Source organism: Pteronotus mesoamericanus, unplaced genomic scaffold (assembly GCF_021234165.1).
Source record: "Pteronotus mesoamericanus isolate MK-2021 breed Mesoamerican mustached bat unplaced genomic scaffold, CSHL_Meso_final scaffold_85, whole genome shotgun sequence".
Lineage (NCBI taxonomy): Eukaryota > Metazoa > Chordata > Mammalia > Chiroptera > Mormoopidae > Pteronotus > Pteronotus mesoamericanus.
This window is the reverse complement of record NW_026555329.1, coordinates 40,822,578-40,843,783: the sequence shown is the minus strand read 5'-3', so window position 1 is coordinate 40,843,783 and position 21,206 is coordinate 40,822,578. Positions and strand designations below refer to the sequence as shown.

The 21,206-nt window shown below is 35.7% G+C and overlaps 1 protein-coding gene across 1 annotated transcript in view; it reads right to left on the bottom strand.

The window, feature by feature from the left end:
• The window catches only part of NME8 (NME/NM23 family member 8), a 43,460-nt gene extending 29,705 nt beyond the window's left edge, over positions 1-13,755 (bottom strand). The window contains exons 1-6 of the mRNA XM_054564196.1: positions 13,722-13,755; positions 13,387-13,426; positions 13,251-13,308; positions 12,955-13,061; positions 9,315-9,386; positions 5,242-5,358 (exon numbers count right to left, since the gene is read on the bottom strand). Of these exons, the coding sequence (XP_054420171.1) occupies positions 5,242-5,358; positions 9,315-9,386; positions 12,955-13,061; positions 13,251-13,308; positions 13,387-13,419 (387 nt within the window). The 5' untranslated portion in view covers positions 13,420-13,426; positions 13,722-13,755. The remainder of the gene's footprint in view (positions 1-5,241; positions 5,359-9,314; positions 9,387-12,954; positions 13,062-13,250; positions 13,309-13,386; positions 13,427-13,721) is intronic.
• Between the last annotated feature and the right edge of the window lie 7,451 nt (positions 13,756-21,206).

The window sequence follows — 21,206 nt, the reverse complement described above, 5'->3', positions numbered from 1 at the left end:
TAATAAATTTCTTATATGTTCACTGCTTTAATTAAAACAGGATGTTGTTCTGAAAGAACAATGATAACAGCAACAATATAACCATAGAACACTGTAGAGAAACCTGGATAGAATATAGAAATTAGGAGACAATGTTTAGGAGTTACTCTGCCTGACTTCAAATTCTGGTTTCACCACCTACTAGTTGCCTGTTTCTGGGGAAAGGACTTAATGTTTTTAAGCATTGTCTTATTTGTGAATATCTCGTGAGATTTCTTGAGGTTCCAATTCATGATGGCAACATAGGAGGCTCCTGAAATTCCTGGATCTTAGCTATGTACAGCATAATTCCTTCTCAAAGAAATCCAGACACTTTCTGAGTCCTACCCCTCAGGCAAATGAAAAAAAAATACAATCATACTGTATTGGATGGGAGAGGTTGAGACAGTCTGTCCATACACTCCACCCCTGGCACAATGACATACAATCCGTAGAGAACTCATAACTCCCAGCATTTTCACTGAGGAGTGAATGGGTTAGATTGAACATGTAAGTGCGCCCAATTTTAAGACTTCCAACTGAGAGGCCCCCAAAAGCCTAGTTCTGAAAGCCAGGTGGGGTTTGCATCCATGAGATCCACCAGACTATAGTAAAGTAACAGTTCTCAACAGGCCCTTGAGGACTAACTGTAACAGTCCTCCCAGGGCTCACTGCAGTGGCAGCAGACTGAAATGCCCCATTTTTCCTTAAAGAGGACTTTTTGGAAATCCTTAAAGCTGTAGCCCAAGAGTTAGGCCCCTAATATAACAAAGGTCTAAGAGCTGACTGTAATTTTCTCCTGAGAGCATGGAGGCCAACAGAAGTCATCTCATGCTCCCCCTCTGCCCTTCCCCAGGTTGCTGGTGTCCCTGGAGAGAGCTTGTGCACATGCCTAGCACCCCATCTTCTATAGCTGTTGCTCCGGAGACAAAACCCTTGGTCCCTTGGTTCTTGTGGCCAGTAGAGCTTGCATTCACAGGTCCCACAGGACTGTAGCTAACAATGAAACAGTTCTCAACTGGCTACCCTTCAGGGCATAGTGGAGAGGCAGCAGTCAGAGGCACCCAGCTCCTAATATTTCCCTGAGAGAATCTTATTTGCATGTCTTGGGAGGCTGCAGCCTTGGAGTCAGGCTCTTACTCTGACAAACACATTGGAGCTAGCTGAAATCTTCTCCCAAAACAAGGGAGGCTGCCAAGTGCCATCTTTGCACTCTCCATCTTCTCTGTTCCCAGTCCTTGGTGTTCACATGAAGATAAATTGAGTGCACATCTGGTATGTCAGCTTTTGTGACTGATTCCCATAGGACACATCCCTTGATAGCCTGGCTCTAGCAGCCAGCAAGACTGGTGTTGGTTGCTTAAGAAGAACCAGCAATGAGTAAAACCATCCAGACAGATACAGAATAAGGAAACGGTGGACTTAAACTACATGTTCGACCAGATTGATTTAACAGACATTGACAAAACATGGCATCCAAAAGCAACAGAATACCCATTTTTTTCAAGTACACATAGAACATTTTCTAAGATAGATCAGCTGTTAGGCTACAAAACAAGTCTCAATAGATTTAAGTAGATGGAAATTATATCAAGCATCTTTCTGACCATAATGGTATGAAACTAGAAATCAACTATAAAAAGAAACTAGATAATTATAAAAGAAAATATATAAAGATTAAACAACATGCTACTGAACAACATGGGTCAAAGAAGAAATCAAAACACAAATCTAAAAACTCCTTGAGGCAAATAAAAAAGGAAATACAACATATCAAAACATAAAGAATACAACAAAAGAATTCTAAGAGGGGAGTTTACAGCAATTAATGCATACATTTTTTTAAAAGTCTCAAATAAACATTATAACTTTACACTTGAAGAAAGTAGAATAAGAATAAATGAAGCCAAAGTTAGTATACAAAGGAAATAACAATGATCAGTGCAGAGGTAAATACAATATAAACTATAAATACATAGAAAAAAATTAGTGAAACTAAGACTGGTTGTTTTAAAAAATAAAGGAAATAGAGAAAATTTAGCTAGACTTTAAAGAAAAAAAGAGAGAAAACTTAAATAAAAGGGTAAACATTACAACTGATATTGCAGAAATACAAAGAATCTTAAGAGACTGCTAAAACCAACTATTAAATCACTATCTCAGAAAGTTATCTGCACTCTAATATTCATTGCAGCATTATAGTTGGCCCTTAAACAACTCTTATTTGAACTGCGTGGGTACTTACAGGCAGTCTTTTTTTTTTAGGTAAACATACTGTTGCCCGACTACATCCCTGGTTTTGGCATTCAAATACAAATCAGTACAGTCCTTTCGATCCACAGAAGCAGAGGGCCAACTGTGTGCATTGTTTTATGCCATTTTATATAAGGCACTTGGGCATTAGTGGATTCGGGTATTTGCAGGGTGTCCTAGAACCAGTTTCACTTAGAAAAAGGACTAGGTTTGAGAGGAGTCAAAAATTAAATGGGGATTTTCAACTGTGCGAGGCTCGTTTTCTCTAACCTCCACATTGTCCAAGACGCAACTGTATTCACAATAGCCAAGATATGAAACAAGCTAAGTGTCCATAAATGGATGAATGGACAAAGAAAATTTTACCATTTTTAACAACATGAATGGACCTTGAGGGCATTACACTAAGTGAAATAAGCCAGATAAAAACAAATACTGTATGATCTCACTTATATGTAGAAGCTTAAAAAACCAAAGTTATAGATACAGAAAACAGAATGGTAGTTGCCAGAGGAGGAGGGTGGGGAGTGGGGGAATTGGGTGAAGGTGGTCAAAGGGTACAAACTTCCAGTTTCAGATAAGTTCTGGGGTATAATATACAGCATGGTAAATATAGTTAAATACTATATTGTATTTTTTTTATTTTATTTTAATTTATTTTTTCAAATACATTTGTCTCTGCCTCCCCCCCCCCCCACCTCTTTCCCTTGCCCCCTCCCTCCTTCCTTCCCTCAGCTCTTCCCCTTTGGTTTTGTCCATGAGTCCTTGCTATATGTTCCTTGACTTTCCCCTTCCCTTCCTTTTCCCCGCCCCCCTCCCTCCTTCCCTCTTGTCTCTGTTGATTTCTTTTCCCTTCAGTGTTGCTGGTCTTATTTTCCTTGCATCTTTGTACTGTTGGTTAGGTTCCGCTTATAGGTGAGATCATATGGTATTTGTCTTTCGCCCCCTGGCTTATTTCGCTTAAGATAATGCTCTCCAGTTCCATCCATGCTGTCGCAAAGTTTAGTAGTTCTTTTGTTCTTTCTGCTGCGTAGTATTCCATTGTGTATATGTACCATTATTTTTTGATCCAATCATCTACTGATGGGCATTTAGGTTGCTTCCAACACTTGGCTATTGTAAATTGTGCTGCTATAAACATTGGGGTGCATAGGTTCTTTTGCATTGGCGTTTTGGTGTTCTTAGGGTATAGTCCCAGCAGGGGAATCACTGGATCAAAAGGCAGTTCCATTTTCAGCTTTTTGCGGAAATTCCACACTGCTTTCTACAGTGGCTGCACCAGTCTGCATTCCCACCAACAGTGTACTAGGGTTCCCTTTTCTCCACAGCCTCGCCAGCATCTGTTGTTTGTTGATTTGTTTATGATGGCCATATTGTATATATGAAAATTGCTGAGATCTTAAAAGTTCTTTAAAGTTGCAATGATGTGAGGTGTTAACTAACCTCAGTGTGATAATCATTTTGCAATATATACATTTATAAAATCATTACATCTTAAATTAATACACAGTTATTTGTCAACTATATCTCAACAAAACTGGAGGTGAAAAGGTTTCTGTAAGGATTACATGAGAAGATCTGCTTGCAAATTGTAGCAAACTGTAAGTCTCCAATAATTCCTAGTGATTGTAATTTTTGAAAAGAAGTGGGGAGAGTGGGAAGAGAGAGGAAGAGAAGGAAGAAGATTCCCAGAAAAACAAGAAAACCTGAAAAAGTAAAGAAAAATGCCCTTGGAAAACAAAAATCTCTATTAGAGATGTAAATTCCTTATACCTGTCACTTTTCAGTTGTCAATCAACATATTTGTTTTTTTCATAATGCTCTTAATAAAGTACTTTGTAAACAATGGCAATGTCAACATTACCACAAAGACACATAGTACATTTTTCCCAGTTTACTGCCTTCCTTTACATTTTAGAGTGCACTTCAAAGTTTTAAATAATTAAATCTATTTTCCTTTTCTGAGATCTCTGTTTTGTGTTATACTCACAAGGCATTCTTTAATCTATAGAAGAATCTGATAATATTTTCCTCTAACACTTTCATACTTAGTTTCTTCATATTCAGCTCTTCATTTGTAATTTATTTATGTAAATATGGGGAAATGATGTAACTTTCTTACACAAATAGTAAACCAAATATTCCTAATTGAATTGTGTGTCATTTCCTGATTTAAATTGACTTTTATAGCAAATACTTATAAAAGTTTGGGCTTATACTTTCTTAACATTTCTATTTTTCAATATTTCTTGGTCAATATCTACTTTCTGTTTCTTAAATTCACATTTCCCTTGTTTTTTTTTGTTATTGCTGTTGTTTGTTGTGTGTATATGTATGTATGTATTTCAATAACATATAAATAGTTGTTCCTATTTACATGCCTAATTTCTGATCACTTTTTTATGTAGCTTACTTTCCTGGACTATTATGTTCATACCTCCATATGCTTTATGGTTTGTTTCTTGATTTTAAAATATTTTGTTTCCTATAACACAGGTAATACACTTCACATACACAAGATCTTATTCTAAATATCCCATTAAATGTACTCTTTTTATAACTCATCTATCTTGGCCTCTTTCCACATTAATAATATAGTTAAAACACATTAACATTCTTCTATGAATTTGTGTAATTTATGACATAAATTACAGACATTTTATGTCATCTATTGGCTGTTGCTAGCATTTGGGTTATTTCAAAATTTTTAACAGTCAACACTGCAATAAATATTATTTTCTATATTTGTCTCATTCTCTTCTTATGAAAATTATTGGGAGTGTAGTTGTTCAGTCGAAGGATACATTTGTTTTTTAAGGCTTTTGATTCATATTGCCAAAATACTCCCCAGGAACTTTGTAACATTTAGATACCTAGAGAGTTATAAAATTAGGGAAAATGCTTTAGGAAAACAAAAAAGATGTAATGCATTTTTTTTAAAACAAAATAGTCAGTAATCAGAAATATTACCTGAGGGCGAACCATTTTACCTGCTGCAATTTTTCTTTCCTCATTGATCAAGTTAATAATTTTTTTATTAATAAGTGGTGCATTTGCACCCTCAATCTTTGCAACAATTTTGCCATTCTATAAAGGAAAAGAAATCATGAAGGAAACTTTCACTTTCTGGATAAGTCAAAAATTAATATTTCAATTAAACTAAGTAAACCCACTTTGACCCTCACCTCCACCAATCCTTTCTTAGCAACTGAAATTAGCCATTTTAAAATGAGGTATCAGTGATGTGAAAGTATGTTTCGATTTGGTAAATCTCACTCTTTGAATTTGCAGTTTGCCAGTCTTCCTACAACTAAAGACAGGCCATCCCTGCACTATATTTTAATGGTTCTTTGTAGGCTTACCAATATTACACTCCCTAATTACACTCCCTAATTATCTCTGACATTATGTTGCTTTTACCTGTATTACAGCACATATTTAATAAATATTTGTTTACCAGCACTTTGCCAGGCATGGTGTTATGGAATAATAGTTTTACCTATTACTACCTTAGTTAAATTATAACACATACACATACATACATGAAATAACCATGACAGTCACCATCAAGAGAGGAACAAAGAACTTGGAGAATCTATGAAAACTGGATTCTGACCAAGATGATCACAGAAGGTATTTATCAATAACAGGAAATAATTCTTGGTTTAAAGTATGAAGGATGGGTAAGAGATAGCTAGGCAAAAAGGACAAAGAAAGAGCATTCTAGGCAAAAGAAATAGAGATCAAACGGTCTGAAGGCCAGAAGAGAATATGTCAAATGAGATGGTCAGCCAAGAGAGTGAGGGATGACAGGTCTGAGATGAAATTCATAGCCAGTGGGAGCCAGACCCTGCAGAGCCTTGTGGTCATGGAAGGATGCAGTCTTTATCCTCACAGCACTAGGAAGCCTTCAAAATATTTAAACAGAAGGGGTAGCCATGATTAAAACTGTTGTTTGTTAAGAACAATTCACCTACTATATGGAGAAAAGATTAGAGGGGAAGCAGGAGGAGATATACAAATTAGAAGCTATTCTAGAGTTGAAGATGAGAGAGATGGTTGCTGAATCTCTGACAGTGGTGATGAAATTGAAAGAATCAAAAGGAGCAGATGAATGTGAGGGAATCTTGTGGTAAAATTGACAGGTCCAAGTTCTGGTGTGGATTGGGTATGATGTTAAAAATAGAGGTTGCTAAGATAACTTTACAGTTCTGGCTTGAGAAACTGGATAAATTAAGCGGTTATTTACCAAAAGAGGCAACTCTAGAAAACCGTGTTTTCTTGGGGATGGAGGACTGGATCAGTTCATTGTGAGATGCCCTTGAGACAACCAAGAGGAAATGTCAAGCCACCGGTTAGCTACACAAGTGTGGAGTACAAGAGGATTTAGATGAAGACATAAACTCGAGTCACTGATATATGAGGAGACAAATGAAACTGTGTAGAGGAGATTTTCTAGGAAAAGTACATGGCATGATACAGTCAATATTTAACAGCTGAATAAAGAAGGATGGATCTGCAAAAGAGATGGAGAGGGGGTAGCATCTAGGAAGGCAAAAGAAAAACCAAGTCACAAAAACCAAAGGGAGCAAATGTTTCAAAAAGGAAGACCTGGTCACTGCACTCAATACATTTGAGAGGTACAGTATGATGAAAGCCTAAGAGTATTCATTATATTTAGCAATAGGCTGGTAACTGGATAGATTAGCAACAGCAAATTTTGGTGGCATAATAAGACATAAGTTAGAGTGAATGGGTGTGGAGTTAATGAGATGAGAAGAAATGGAGTAAAAATGAATAAAAAACTTCTCTGAGCAATTTAGCTAAGAACTAAAAGAGATGGGTAGACATTAGAGAGGCACATGGTATTAAAAAGAAGTATTCTATCTTAACAGGAAAGAATTATATTCAAAGGCCAAAGGGAAGAATCCATTTGAGAAAGATTTAAATGAAATCCAACATTCTAATAACCATTTCCCACGGAAAGAAACTTTCCAACAATTCTATGAGCCTTCTAATGTCCTTTGAAAAAGCCCTCCCTGATGGAATTTGCTGAAATAAATTTGTTGTCAGCTACGAATGCTGACCAATACAAAGGGCCATTGTGGAACTCTTTGAACAAATAAACAGTGGGCTTGATGGTGGTTTTGTGATTACAGACTGAAACTATTAATGATTGCAGATATAGAACATGAGTGATGACAAAGTCTGAGGCATAAGCACAGGAGTGATTGGATGAGGTGCACAGAAAGGAAAGTTCATTGAAAGTTAGGTGGCCAAGAATTGAGAGTCCAGGATTTTGGGTTGGTTGTCAATGTGAGATCCTAGGGTGATGGCACGACTTGGGTATGAAAGGGAAAATTTAAGCCACACGTCAAAGTCTTCAGTCATCTTCACAGCTGATCCAAAGGCCAGTGAATGACAGAAGTAAGGTGGTGGAGAAGGAGTCAAATAGAGTGGACTTCCAACACACAAGGGAAAGAAAGTTATTGTGGTAAGAGATAAAAGAACATCTACTCTACTCCTGGCCTCAAAAAACAATCTGAGAAAACAGTCACCATTTCGGGCAGAAGAGAAAATGTCTTAAGTAAGGAGCCAGACTTAAGAAAGTCAAGAAAGTGGAACAAAAGCTCAGAGCCAAGGGTAAAGATTTAGAAGTCTGATAATTGCTTATATCAATTCCAGATGTCACACAGTGAAAGGGCTTAGACTTAGGGTAGTACTAGAGAAACAGGTCAGGAAAAAAAATTCTGAGTTTGGGGATGGAGCATGCATGGCTAAAAGGAATGGTGGTCTTATAATTTGGGCATTGATTACAGATCAAAGAACACTGACTGGATGGTCCATTTCAGAAAGGTGGGCATGGGTCTACTGATCAAACCTGACTAACTTGGCAGGTTGATGGTCATCCCAGAGCTCCAGACTCTACATGGTGGTCCACCTACCCAGTCTTTCTTCCTCATTCCCATGCTCCTAACTGCTCCTGCTGCTACAGTCTCCTTATTATCTCATTAGTCTAAGTCCATTTCTGCTTCATACTTACTTATTCTGGTTCCCTAAACTACCTCCAGGCCAGGGGTCAGCAAACTATGACCCAACACAGAGCCAGTGTTCTGGGGAAGCTAAAATACTTAGTTTGCCGACCCCTTATCTAACTTATCAAATTCTACATACCCAGATCTACAATGCAATTTTCTAGTTAATTAACCTGGTAATAATTCAGTTCCTTGAAATAATTGCAAAATATTATTTAACCAAAGGAAAAAGTTATATCCAGAAGTGTTTTTAAATCATTATTTTTAATATCAAAAATGACAACTGAAGTGTCCAGCAGCAGAGGAACCATCCACGCCCTCTTTGGGAAGCCTTTCCGTAGGATCCGTCCTTCAGTTTTGTATGAACCAGTTGTACTCTGTGTCACACAAGTTAGCACCTAACTGTATACTCGCCCCTTAGAAAACAACACTTATTATGGTTTTCTAATTGCTAAAGCTGTTGTGTTCATCACAGAATATTTGGAAAACATTAGTCAATATAAAGAAGAAAACTGAAATTATGCAATCTTCCCCCATACACAGAAAACTACTGACATTTCGTGATTACACTGTTTTCATTCCATTTATTTGTAAATACAGAGATAAAAGTGATAGACATTACAAAATAGTGATCATACAGCTATTTCCTTGGGCTCGTACATGTGAATATTTATAAGCAATTTTCTCCTACCACATATCTAAGAAATTTCCAGTTTTTCACCCCTGTAAATAATAACTCATCATACAAATGTCTGATTATTTCTTTAAGAAAGGTAAATACACCTTGTTTTTCTTTTCCCAAATCAGCTCAGTGTGTAGTTGTCTAATCACTCAACCCATTATTAGCTCCTAGAAGGTTACAAAATATATTCACAGATAAAGATAAAATAAAAAATCTACAATTAGTATCATCAAAAAGAGTTCTATGATAATTTTATAATGCTACTGGCTCTTTAACTATAAATTGGAATCTGATAAGACATTTGAGACAATAAATATTATACTTACAATACTAAAAAGAAAAATAGGTTCACATTTATCCCTAAATGGCTGCAAAGTCACAATGTTGTCGGCCTCTGCCTGGAAAAAATACATTAATCTTTCACATGATAATAAAGGAAACTGTCCAAGTCATTAGATACACTATGTACAAAAAACAAATACACATATAATTTTTATTTTTATACTCACTAACATTCTCTTAGTATGTGATAGTTGTTTTAAGGATCAAATTGCAAATCCTGGCAAGTCAGGCCCTACATCAGTTGACCTCAACATAACTTCTGGCTGTTCACATTTATGGTCCCCCACCCACAGAAATAATGAAAGGGGCTGAAAGAAACTATAATATTAAAGAACAAAAGGCAAAAATTATACTTTAAAGCAATTAGATACCATAATTACAATGTTTATATCATAATAGAGCACTGAGTAAAGCATTTAATATTATAAACAATAAACTACAGTAAACAATATTTACTGATTTTGTATATGTATAGGTACAATGTTAGTAAAAGTTTGCTAGTCTTTTAAAAGGGCACATAACAGAAAAAGAAAATTTGTTGATCATTTAGCTTAGGGTGATGTCAATAGGTAATCAACTTCATAGGTTTTAATTTTGGATTAAAATGTTCATAGCAGCACAATTTACAATAGCCAAGTGTTGGAAGCAACCTAAATGCCAATCAGTAGATGATTGGATCAAAAAGTTATGGTACATATACACAATGGAATACTACGCAGCAGAAAGAACAAAAGAACTGCTAAACTTCACGACAGCATGGATGGAACTGGAGAGCATTATCCTAAGCGAAATAAGCCAGGGGGCGAAAGACAAATACCATATGATCTCACCTATAAGCGGAACCTAACCAACAGTACAAAGATGCAAGGAAAATAAGACCAGCAACACTGAAGGGAAAAGAAATCAACAGAGACAAGAGGGAAGGAGGGAGGGGGGGCGGGGAAAAGGAAGGGAAGGGGAAAGTCAAGGAACATATAGCAAGGACTCATGGACAAAACCAAAGGGGAAGAGCTGAGGGAAGGAAGGAGGGAGGGGGCAAGGGAAAGTGGTGGGGGGGAGGAAGAGACAAATGTATTTGAAAAAATAAATTAAAATAAAATTTAAAAAAAAAAAGAAATTATGGCTCTCACTGGCCAAGTTTGGTGAAAAGGAAAGGAACTATTCATTCAAATGTTATACAGGTTTTGAATAATAACTAAATAAAAAATAAATAAAAAAATAAAATGACAAGTTCTGAATGGTTGTTCTTCCTTGGCTAAGAAAAATATCCAGCAAAAGGTGCCCCTCCATTGTTGACAATGGAGGTTTGGAAACTACAAATTTTCTTCACCCTTTATGAGCAAGTCATATCATAAAATCAGCATCAACTTATGTGACTATTGTTGAGTGTGCTCAAACATAATAGAAGCAAAACCATTCAGGGACAACACACAAAATTTTGTTGTTGTTGTTAAATTCAACAGATGCTAGTATTATAAATAGGACCTATATTGGAGAGACTACCAGCACTTCCCAGTGGAATAGACATAGTCATGAAACTAATGCCTCGTGGCTATGGAGTTCTGTCTGGTCCGGGTACTGCTGGGAGGACAGTCATAAACCTCAGGCCTGTATCCTCACACAGTTCTGAGCTGTGCTGAGATGAGAGTCTAACAATGTAAATGGTGTCATTTTTCTTCCACACTCACTTGACAGCCTCCAGCACCATCCCCTCCCCACACATACCCCAGGTTTGTTCCTACTTAGATTCAACAAACAAAGAGGGATATGATGACTCTAAACAACCTGGAAACACAGCATCCAGTTACACTACCTCATTGCCTAAGGACATCTTCCTTGCTCTCCGCTGCTCAAGTCCCTTCCCAGCTAGCCTGACAGATGAACAGGGGTGCCTGCCTTGTTGTCCGCCTCTCCCCATTGACCCCAACTTGCTTTTTAGACACTGGAATTTCCCCCATGTTTCCTGGCCCATGAACTTGCACTCCTACCACAACCAGACAGCTGCCAGGATTCATGAGAATTTTCTAATGATGTTTGATCATTTGTGTTCCATTTGCCAACTGTTAGAGCTTTCTGATACTGTCTTTTAACTTCTTATACCAACCCATTGTCTATTCCATGTCTAACGGGGCCCTTAGGTCCCATACTCTGTCCTCTAAAATTAGCTTCTCTTCCCTGCCAAGGATCAAATTTAGAATCATATTCCAGCCCCATTCAGGTGGCTGTGACTCTTCATAGTAAATAAAGCAGGTTGTTAGGTAAGCTGCCTTTTAAAACACTACAGGGCCCTTATTTCAGAAGGCAACCCAAACTGTAGCTCATTTTTAAAAATTTTTCTTTTTTGGTTCTTAATTTTTTTCTTTACCACCTACTGTCTTGAAGAGAAAAAAATAATATGAAGTGAGTTTCTAAGATTTACACTGCTTATTTGTAATGTTGAACTAAGAAAAAAAATCCTGTAAACAATGTGTCTGCAGAAGGAGATGGATGGACAATCAAACATAAGTTAAGGTCAGTAAGCAATTTCATTCCCAATGTCTGGGTTGAGAAGGATCACAGAAAGCCTGAGAACGTGCAGTGGGTTGAGGTTTCATGTTTGCATCAGGGATTATGCATTTTAGGGATAAGAAATAAAGATACATAATCGGTTATCTGCTTCTGCATCTTAGGTCTCGCTGGTTTGGACATATGTCTGTCCAATAGAAGTAGAATGTGAGCCAAGCTTATACTTTTAAATTTTCTAGTAGCTACATTTAAAAAGTAAAAAGAAACAAGGGGAACGAATCTAATACTATATTTAATAATACAACTTTCTTATACAATAATATCCAAAACATGATCATTTTAACATGTGATCAATATCAACATTATTGAGATATTTCACATTCTTTTCTTCATACTAAGTCTTCAAAACTTGTGTTTATTTTACACTTAAAGTACATCATAATTTATGGGTTAAATTTTAACCATAAATAATTGTTCTCTAATTTGATTTCATAATATTTACAGCCAAAAAAAATATTCACATATCCAAGTTTCCCCAAACAACTTTAAAAGTTTTATAATAACTGAATTGAGTATATTTTTAAATTTAAATAAATTAATTAAAAATAAAAATTCAGCTCCTCAGTCACACAAGCCACATTGCAGTGCTCAAAAGACACTTGTGCCTAGTGGCTACCATATTAGATAACAAAGCTCGGAATAGTTAATAACTTCATGTAGATAAATTGAATAATCAATAAAGTTAATCCCTTATCACAATTGGGTGGAAATTAGTGAAGGAAATCACTACCTGGTAAATGCCCACAGTCTTTCCCAAAGCTGTTTAATAAACAGCATTTCCAGCCTTTATTCTAAGAGACGCACTGCATATGGTCAGGTGAAAGGAAACAGGTCAATAGACAGATATCCATTTTTATACTTTTCTAACGTTCACAACCATTGTCAATAATCTCAGCGCTATAGGAATGGAATAAAAATCACATTTGTTCTCATATCAGATATAACTAAACATATAGTAAAACTACCAAGTAAACACTGTCCATTTTGAGGAGCTGACAATCCTTACAGAGCATATTTCAACACTTGAAAACAAAAGTTTAATGGAAATTAAATCCTTACTACAGCAAAATGCAGAATTTCATCTTCATTCAGCTCATTTTTCAACTTTCTGAATAAAGTTTGCATTGCTTTACAAGGTCCACACCACGCTTGGTAAACATCGATCACTAGAAGATGATATTTATGAAAGAACAGAGTCAAAGATTCTGGAATAGCAGGGGCTATTGCCCCAGGGGCAAAGGAAAGGACATAGCAGGGCTATATGCTGGAAGTAGGGAGCCATGCTCTGTGCTGGGGTGCCATGAGGCTTTTTGGGCCAAACTACAGGTGACTGGACAACAGGAAAGCCCCAGTACCTGTTAGGCCTTTGTTCTGCAACATCTCATCCCATAGGCTTTGATTATTGATGACTGCCTGCAAAAAGGAAAGCGATGTAAAAGATCTTCAAGTGCCAATGCACCAAATAAAGAATTATTGATGCATCATGCTCACCTGCAACTGGATTTCTCGCTTTTTGCCTGCCATTTATCCACTATCACATGAAAAATGGAAGAAAAATAGGAAACATTTCAGAAAATTTTAAATAATGTTCTGTTTATGCATTTAAGCAGCATCTGAAAGGATCATAGAGATTTTCCTTCAGTATTGGCTATGTACTCCCCCTTCTCTAGAAAGAGATGCCTCAATGTCCCTGACGTGCTCTTCATGCTGTTTAAAAACCTTTTACTTACTTACTTACTTTTACTCACTTACTTTCACTCACTCACTCACTCACTTACTCACTTACTTACTCACTCACTCACTCACTCACTCACTTACTTACTTACCTTACTTACTTACAACAGCCAAACTTCTTACTCTCCCAAGAATCCTGAAGCAAACTAAGAATCCTGAAATTGTTAGGAGTTAAAATTTCTTAAAAACAGTTGTGTTTATTTTCCTGAAGCATTATGGAGCGTTATCTATTTTCATTCACACACGTTAACTGTCTAGGGATCTTTCTTGGGTCCCCCTCCAAGGAGATTTAATTTTTAGAACAAGGCCACTAGTTGTGTGAAGCACAACATAAACTTTCACAGGTGTTAAATCAGTGAGTCCCAAATGTCCTAGTCAGTGGCTTCAGGGACACTCAGAGTGTGGTCTGACTGTCTGTGTGGTACCAGATGCGAGGGTGGAACAGGAGTGACCACGGACAACCAGACTACATCCCAGCAAAACGTGCGGCAATCTCCCACAAACCTTACACAAAACAGAGCCTTCTTTAAGCTCGATTGGGACGTTTAAAGAACAGAAAGGAACAATCCCCACAACATCGAAATCGTCCCCTCTGCCAACGTCTGTAGCCTTCGTGGGATGAGCTCCACCAAATCCGAATACCTGAAGGCTTGGCAAGCAGGGACGCAGGGCGACCGCACTCCTCCTGGGCTTTCTGTCTGCACTAGACTGCGCAAACACCAGGAAGAGGGACTGGGATGGTCTGGGAACTGGGCCCTGTACCTGCCAGGCCCGCCCAGACCCGCCCAGGCCCGCCCAGGCCGAGCCTCGAGCCCTCACCCTCCCGCTCAGTCCCCGACTGCCGTTAGAGCGGTCGGCCCTCGGCCAGGAAAATCGCCCCTCTGGTGCCCCTACCCTGAAGGGACTACAAAGGCCTGTTTTCCCCTCTCCCTCAGCTGCCTCCTCCCTCTCTCAGCACCTCCATGCAAAGCAATAGGTGAAAATAGGTTTTTAAACTTCATTCGTATTGATTGCAGAAAGCGTGAATGCTGAAGCTTTGAAACATAAACCTGATGAGATTTTGATTTGGGTCTTCCTACAACTGACTTCAAGGTCAAGTGCACTCTGAAAATGTTATTTATAAGAAAATCTATTTGTATCTTATTAAAACAGAGGGTAAATTATACATGTCAAATAGCCTATGAGAGATGTTACTCCTGAAAAGGTCTAATAGTCTGCTTTGCTCCTTGCATGTATTTGACACTATCTTTCAAGATTTGTTGAAAAGTGTTCTTTCGTACATTGATCTGCCTGTTTTCCCTCTAGCACAGCACAATTTATAGTATTTAATTATTTTCTTGGGTCATAAAGTTACCATCTGTTTCATTTGAATATTCATTCTACCTCTGTCTAAATATAATATATATGTAGACCCAGAGAAGAGGAACTGATATTTTTCAAATTTACTGAATCTTTTCTTTGCCATTTCTCATGTGTTGAGTCCATCTAATGAATGTTTTATTTCAGTTACTGTATTTTTCAACTTTAGAATATCTATTTTAAATATTTTGCATTTTCTGTTGAGATTTCCTATCTTGATACATTTATTGATGTCATATTTTCATTAATTCAAAAATGTTTTTTCTTTGGACATATTTTTTTCACAGTTCATTTGAAATCTTTGCTCAATATAACCAATTTCTCAGAATCACTCACAATCAATTTCTTTTAATTGCCCTTTTTCTTCTTGAGCAAAGGGTATACTTTTCCATTTCTTTGAAAATCTAATAAGTTTTAGTCAAAAACTAGGCATTATTAATAATAATGTCAGCCTCATAAAGACTCTGACTGAGTTCTATTGTATTACTTTAAACATTGATATTTAGTTGTTCTAGCAGGTGATTAACTTTTTTCTCTGGACTCAAAATGCAAAATTAGAATACCCCATGATGTGCAGCATCTAATAAAAAGACAAGCTTTATAATATAAAGATAAAGATAAATTGAAAGTCAATGATGGAAAAGATATAATGTAAACAGTAAGCACAGAAAGCTGACATGACCATATTAATATCAGACAAAGTGACTTCAATACAAGAGTATTTTCATGGATAGACATTTCCTGATGACAAAAAGTTTCATCAAGGAGACAAATATTTTTAAATGTATATACTTAACTATAGAGCTCCAAAATACATAGAACAAAAAAGTTGCCTGAATTAAATGAAAGAATGGACATATCCAAAATCATAGTTAGAGATTCTAACATCCCTTTCCCAATAACTGATAGAATAAGTACACACAAATCAGTAAGATTTTTGAAGATATAAATAGCCAATCAGTCATCCTGACCTAATTGACATTTAATGACATTTAATGATAGCTGCAGTATATGCACCTTCTTTTCAAGTGCACTTGGAATATTTTCCACAATGAATCATATAGTAGGTAATTTTTAAAAGCACAATAAATTTGAAAAATTAGAACCTTTCAGCATATTTTCTCTAATCACAATAGAAACAAACTAGAAATCAATAACAATGCAATATTTGGTGAATTGTTAAACAACCGATAGTTAAGCAACACTCTGCTAAATAACCCATGAGTCAAATAAGAAATCAAAAGGTAAATTAGAATATATTTCAAATTGTATGATAATTAAAACACAACATATCAAAATTTGCTAGATGTTGATAATTCAGTGGTTAAAGAAAAATTATAAAGACATATTAGACAGGTTTTAAAATATATAATGCTCTAAGTTACAACTTAAGAACTAAAAGAAGATATTAAAGTAAGGTAAGGAAAGGAAATAAAAAAGATTAGAATAAAAACTCATTTAAATAGAAGACAGAAAATAAAGTGATGTTGACAAAAATGGAAAGCTTTTTTAAAGATCAGTGAAATTGATGTTCAGAACTATAGTGACCAAGAAATATAGGGTAAACACCAATTACCAGTATCACAAATAAAAGCTGAGATATCACTAGTGACCTCACAGCAAATAAAAGAACGATAAAGAAATATTATAACAACCTATGCTATCAACTTAAAAAACTTAGATGAAATAAAAATTCTTTGAAAAATGCAACCTGCATTTTTAAATACAACTGTTATAAAATATAAATGTTTTATATTTAAATATATACAAAGATACCAAAATATAGACATATCAGATTATAGCAGTTTTTATCTAGGGGGGTGACGAAGAGTAGGTAAAATAAGCCATTAATTATATCTGCAATATTTGAATATTGACATTCAATACTGAAAATTGTCAAGTATTGAATATTATTTGTATACTTAAAATACATTAATTCTAAATAAATAATTGTTAATATTTAAGCAAGATTATTTATTAGAATAAAAATAAGAAGCCATATAAATGACCCCAAAAAAGGAGATTATATTAAAGATGATTTATACTTATGGATGAATATAATGAATGCATTGAAAAGATATTACTTCTTATCCTTGAGTGGTAAAATTATTTGTGATCTTTACTTTTCTACTTTTTCTATATTTTCCATAATTTATACAATTATATTTATTTTAGAATCAGAAAAAGCAGTAAATATTTTTAAATCTTTTTTCTCAGTATTTTCACAGTATCTTTTCTTAGATTGTCCTTGGGTTCTTTCTCAACTACTTTCAATTATATTAATAATGAAGATTAATTTTCACTTAATCTGGTTTTCCTCACTATTTTAACATGGCATTTCACTTATTTTCTGGGTATTGCCCCTTTTTTAAGCTAATGGGTATTTTTTTCAGAGACATCTTTTCTTCCCATTATAATAGCCATTTTTACAGAAACATCTTAATACCACCCTCTTACTAGATAACTCAGTGACCCTTCAAAAGTACTTTCTCCTCCCTCTTTGATGTGAATGCACATAGACTTTGAAGTCTAAAAATTAAGGTTTAAACCCTGGCAGTCCCTTTCCCCTTAGCCTCTAACCTAGAACAAATTGCAATGACTTTTCCAACCTCAATTTTCCTACCTTCAGATGGGGATTATAGTAACACATTTGTGAGATTAATAGGCATAATAATAGGCATAAATGACAGAAAGTGCCTAATGAAGAATGTGTCCCATGGTTGGCACATGTGTTTGCTTCTCTCCCCCTGCTTTCTTTGGTTGTTTCCTTCTGAGAGAGAACCTGATGATAGCTATAGAACTTTAAAAGATATAAGTGTCATGACTAGTATAATAACTGAAATCTAATTTTTTAACAAGATGTTCTTGGACCTTAGTTTTAAAAGGACAAATTCCTAAATGCTAAAATATTTAAGAGCTCTGAGAATTTTCTCTCTTGCTACTATTATTTAATTTATTTGGTGAAATCTAAATCAAAACTCTCCATTTAAGTATATTCTGCCTGAAGACTTTAAGTGAATTGTGGGGGTTTTTTTGCACATATTTATAAAAACAACTCATGACATTATTTACTGTCAGCACTATTTGAATTTTTTAAGTAGTAATCTATAAGGGCAATTTCTCAAAAAGTCCATATAGTGGCTGTTTATACGGTGGCAGTTGAGAAATAGGTCACTGTGAAATCAAACATGTCTGACCACATCTTGCTGGCAAGTTGCTGCAGCCCTCCTGCCCCTGCACATTTGGAGGACTATTACTCTCCTGAAGAACTAAAGATATACAGAGATAGATACAAAGAGCTATATAATCTCATATTCTGAGGCTCAGAATTGTCTTTCCTCTTCTCAATCATCTTCCACCACAGTTCCAAAATGACACCCCCATTTGTAACTTATCTCTGGGACTCACAGCTTTCCACGTGGCCCTGCAGCTCATTCTTTCCCAGCTTTAAAGGGGTCTCTGTTCACGAGTGAAAGGACTTTCTAGAAGCCTGACAATATAGCCAGACAGTCAGTTATAAGGCAAAGCTGACAAATGTATGGCAAATGGCACTGTAGTATATACTTTGATATCAGGTATTGTGATTCCTCCTAATTTGTTCTTCTATCTCAAGATTTTTCTTTAAAGAATTTTATTTATTTATTTTTAGAGACGGGGAAGGGAGGGAGAAAGAGAGGGAGAGGAACATCAATGTGTGTTTGCCTCTCCCATGCCTCCCTCTGGGGACCTGGCCTGCAACCCAGGCATGTGCCCTGAATGGGAATCAAACTGGGGACCCTTTTGTTCACAGGCCTGCTCTCAATCCACTGAGCCACATCAGCCAGGGCTTATCTCAAGATTTTAGAGGCTACTCAGGATCTTTTTTGGATCCATATAAATTTTTGGAATATTTGTTTTAGATCTGTGAAAGAGCTATTGGTATTTTAATAGGAATTACATTGAATCTATAAATTGCTTTGGGTAGTATGGACATTTTAATGATATTAATTCTTCCAATCCATAAACATGGTATATGCTTCCACATATTTGTTTCTTCCTCATTATTTTTTCTTTGGTATCCTGTAATTTTTTTGAGTAAAGGTCTTTTACCTCTTTGGTTAAAATTATTCCTAGGTACTTTATTTTTGCTGTTTTTGGAAGAGTCAATAGTTTTCTTAGTTTTTCTTTCTGATAGTTCATTCTTTGTGTTTAAAAATGCTAGAAATTTCTGAATAATTATGTTGTAGCCTGCTAATTCACCAAATTCCTTTATAGATCTGGTAGCTTTTTGATGGAGTCTTTAGCGTTCTATGTATAGTATCATGTCATCTGTGAACAATGGCAGTTTTACTTCCTCCTTTCCAATTTGAATGCCTTTTATGTCTTCTTCTTATTTGATTGTTATGGCTAGGATTTCCAGTACTATGTTGAAAAAGAGTGGTGAAAGCAGATATCTCTGTCTTGTTCCTGATTTTATAGGAAACACTTTTAGTTTTACTCATTGAGTATGAAATGGTTTGTGGGTTTGTCCTGTATAGCCTTCATTATGTTGAAGCATGTTACCTCTATTTCTGCTTTGCTGAGAGTTTTTTTTTTATCATAAATAAGTGTTGGGCTTTATCAAATGCTTTTTCTGCATCTATTAATATGATTATATAATTGTCACTCTTCATTTTGTTTTTGTGATGTATCAAGTTTATTGATTTGTGGATATTATACAAACCTTGCAATCCCAGAATAGAGCCCACTTTATTGGTGTATGATCTTTTTAATGTATTGCTGGATCTGGTTTGCTAATATTCTCTTGAGAGTTTTAGCATCTACATTTATCAGGGATATAGGCCTATTATTTTCTTTCTTTGTAGTATCTTTATGTGATTTTGGAATCAGGATGATGCTGGCCTTATAAAATGACCTAAGGGGTCTTTCTTATTCTTGAATTTTTGGAATAGTTTGAAAAGGATAGGTTTTAGTTCTTCTTTCAATGTTTGGTAAAATTCACCTGTGAAGCAATCTAGACCAGGACTTTGTTGGGAGTTTTTTGTTTAATGTTTCAATTTCACTAGTTGCAATCTATCTATTCAGATTCTATGACTTTTCCAGATTCAGTTTTGGAAGACTGTATGTTTCTAGGAATTTATCAACTTTGTCAAACTTGCCCAATTTGTTGGCATGTAGTTGTGCATAGTATTTTTGTACAATCTTTTGCATTTCTTTGATGTCAGTTGTTATTTCTCCTCTTTCATTTCTGATTTTACTTGGGTCTTCTCTCTTTTTTTCCTTGATGAGTCTGGTTAAAGGTTTGTCAATCTTGTTTATCTTTTCAAAGGACCAGTTCTTGTTATCATTGATCTATTGTATTTTTTTAGACTCTATTTTGTTTAGTTCTGCCCTGATCTTTATTATTTCCTTCCTTCTACTCATTTTGGGCTCTATTTGTTGTTGGTGGTTTTTTCCAGTTTTGTTAACTGTGGAGTTGAGTGTTTATTTGAGTTTTTCTTTGTTTTCTGGAGAGGCATGTAATGCAATGAATTTCCCTCTTACAACTATTTCCAGTAAGTCCCATAGATTTTGGGCTGTGTTCTCATTTTTTTCCATGGGAACTTTTGATTACTTCCTTGATCTCATTGTTAAGCTACTTATTGTTTAGTAATACCTTATTTAGCCTCCAGGACTCTGTGAGTTTTTTAGTGTTATTCTTGTGGTTGATTTCTAGTTTCTTACCATTATGTTCACAGAAGATGCTTGACATGATTTCAGTCTTCGTAAACTTATTGAAACTTGTTTTGTGTCCTAATGTGTGGTCAGTTGTGAAAAATTTCCATGTGTGCTTGAAAAGAATGTATATTCTGTTGCTTTGGGGTGAAATGCTCTGAAGATACCAACTAAAGTCATCTGAGCTAGTGTGTCATAATAGGCCACCATTTCCTTGTTGATCTTATATCTGAAATATCTATCCATTGATGTCAATGGTGTGTTAAATTCCCCTACAATAAATATATTATTATCAGTCTCTTTTTTGGCCATCAAAATTTGTTTTACATATTTAGGCACCCCTATGTTGGGTGCATAAATGTTTACTGGAGTTATGTCCTCTTGATATATTGCTCCTTTATTGTTACCAAACAGCACAAGTGGGGTCCTGCTGCCCACTGCCACTCTCTAGGCAAAATTCTGGAGGCATTGTGTTGGTGATAAAGGAAAGGAGTCTTTATTCAAAAGCTACAAAATTTTTAAAT